Source organism: Benincasa hispida, chromosome 9, assembly GCF_009727055.1.
Source record: "Benincasa hispida cultivar B227 chromosome 9, ASM972705v1, whole genome shotgun sequence".
NCBI classification, from domain to species: domain Eukaryota; kingdom Viridiplantae; phylum Streptophyta; class Magnoliopsida; order Cucurbitales; family Cucurbitaceae; genus Benincasa; species Benincasa hispida.
In genome coordinates this window covers 45004912-45006320 of record NC_052357.1, presented here as the reverse complement: position 1 = coordinate 45006320, position 1409 = coordinate 45004912, and the positions used below count along the sequence as shown (strand labels likewise).

General features: G+C 30.6%; 1 protein-coding gene across 3 annotated transcripts in view; it reads right to left on the bottom strand.

Annotated features, from left to right (window-relative positions):
* The window catches only part of LOC120085681 (1,4-alpha-glucan-branching enzyme 3, chloroplastic/amyloplastic), a 53858-nt gene that overhangs the window by 19772 nt on the left and 32677 nt on the right, over positions 1-1409 (bottom strand). The window contains exon 10 of one of the 3 annotated variants that reach the window (XM_039041819.1): positions 591-692. In XM_039041819.1, coding sequence (XP_038897747.1) covers positions 591-692 — 102 coding nt within the window. Of the gene's footprint in view, positions 1-590; positions 709-1409 lie in introns of those variants that run through there. The other 2 variants (XM_039041820.1, XM_039041822.1) reach the window with 2 other exon arrangements.

The following is a 1409-nucleotide window of genomic DNA, read 5'->3' as shown; positions in this document are numbered from 1 at the left end:
GGTATCTTGTATTTTTTAGCATCGGTCTCTTTTCATTATATCAACATTAAGTCTTGTTTTCTTTTTTAGAAAGTAAATACAATCAATAAATAAAAATCAATGATTGACCCAAAAGCTTAACCTAATGGGTAAAGGAAACTTAATATTATATCTAAGTATCTAACATTACTAACGCCAATTGCAAAGCATTTCATGATCTCCTCGAGTTCAACGAGTATTTCTTATAAGCCAGTTCTTTTATTCATGCCTTGAGTTTAATTCTTATTTATTTATTATTGGTCTTTTTTTTTTCTTGCTCCAATTATCAAGATGATGAAATGTACACAGTACACGACATTCCAATAAATATTACATATGTTGACAATGAGACAACAAACAAGGTTTGAATTAAACAAATAAGGATCCATATAGCACTATTTTCTAAGGTATTATTGCTTTCCTTTCCGAATTGAAGTTTTAGTTTCATATTGTATTAGAAAAATGTAGCTTTCCGAATTGAAGTTTTAGTTTCATATTGTATTAGAAAAATGTAGAAGGTTAACATAGTAGTTGCATGTACGTAAGATTACAAGTTTTAGTAGATGCCTTACTCTTCCATGTCTCCGGTAAAAGAAGCAAAACCATTGTGAGTATAGATCATTGAAGAGAGTGAATGGAAACGGAAACCATCAATATGATACTCCACAACCCACCTGTTAAAAGGTAAACCTACATCTCGGATTATTGTTAAAAGGTAAACCTACATCTCGGATTAATAATTACATATCTAGAAGGTCCATGCTAATCAGTTAACATGCCTATACCAATAAACAAAAGCACACACTACATATAAAATAGAAAGAAGACAAAATGTCAAAAAACTATTGTATACCAAACAAAAGTTAAACATAAATTTCATTTCTATCTATTTATATATACATCCAAGAGAATCTCCTAAATCTCTACTCCAAGCCAAATACCCCATTGTTTTTTTTTTTTTTTTCCCTTTCCATGTTCCATTCTATGGTGGAATGAATACTCTATTTTTGTTTATAAAAGAATAATAGTGATGATGATGAAGACTAATAAAAGTTCATTCTCTGTGGCTTGTATGAGTGGGAGGATTTCCCATAGTTCCTTATTGGATTTGTAAAACTCTTAGGTTTGAGAAAGAATCTGAATGCTCTATCATTCACCAAAGATATGAATATATACAAGTGTACAAAGCATAGAAAAGGAAAATATCACAAAATATTTACAAGAATGGAAAATCCTAATTATAGAATTGTAACACTCCCCCTCAAGTTGGAGCATATATGTTAATCATGCCCAACTTGTTACATAGATAATCTATATGTCTTCCATCCAATGCTTTCGTGAAGATATCTCCTAATTGTTCTCCAGTCTTCACATATCCTGTAGATACCAAC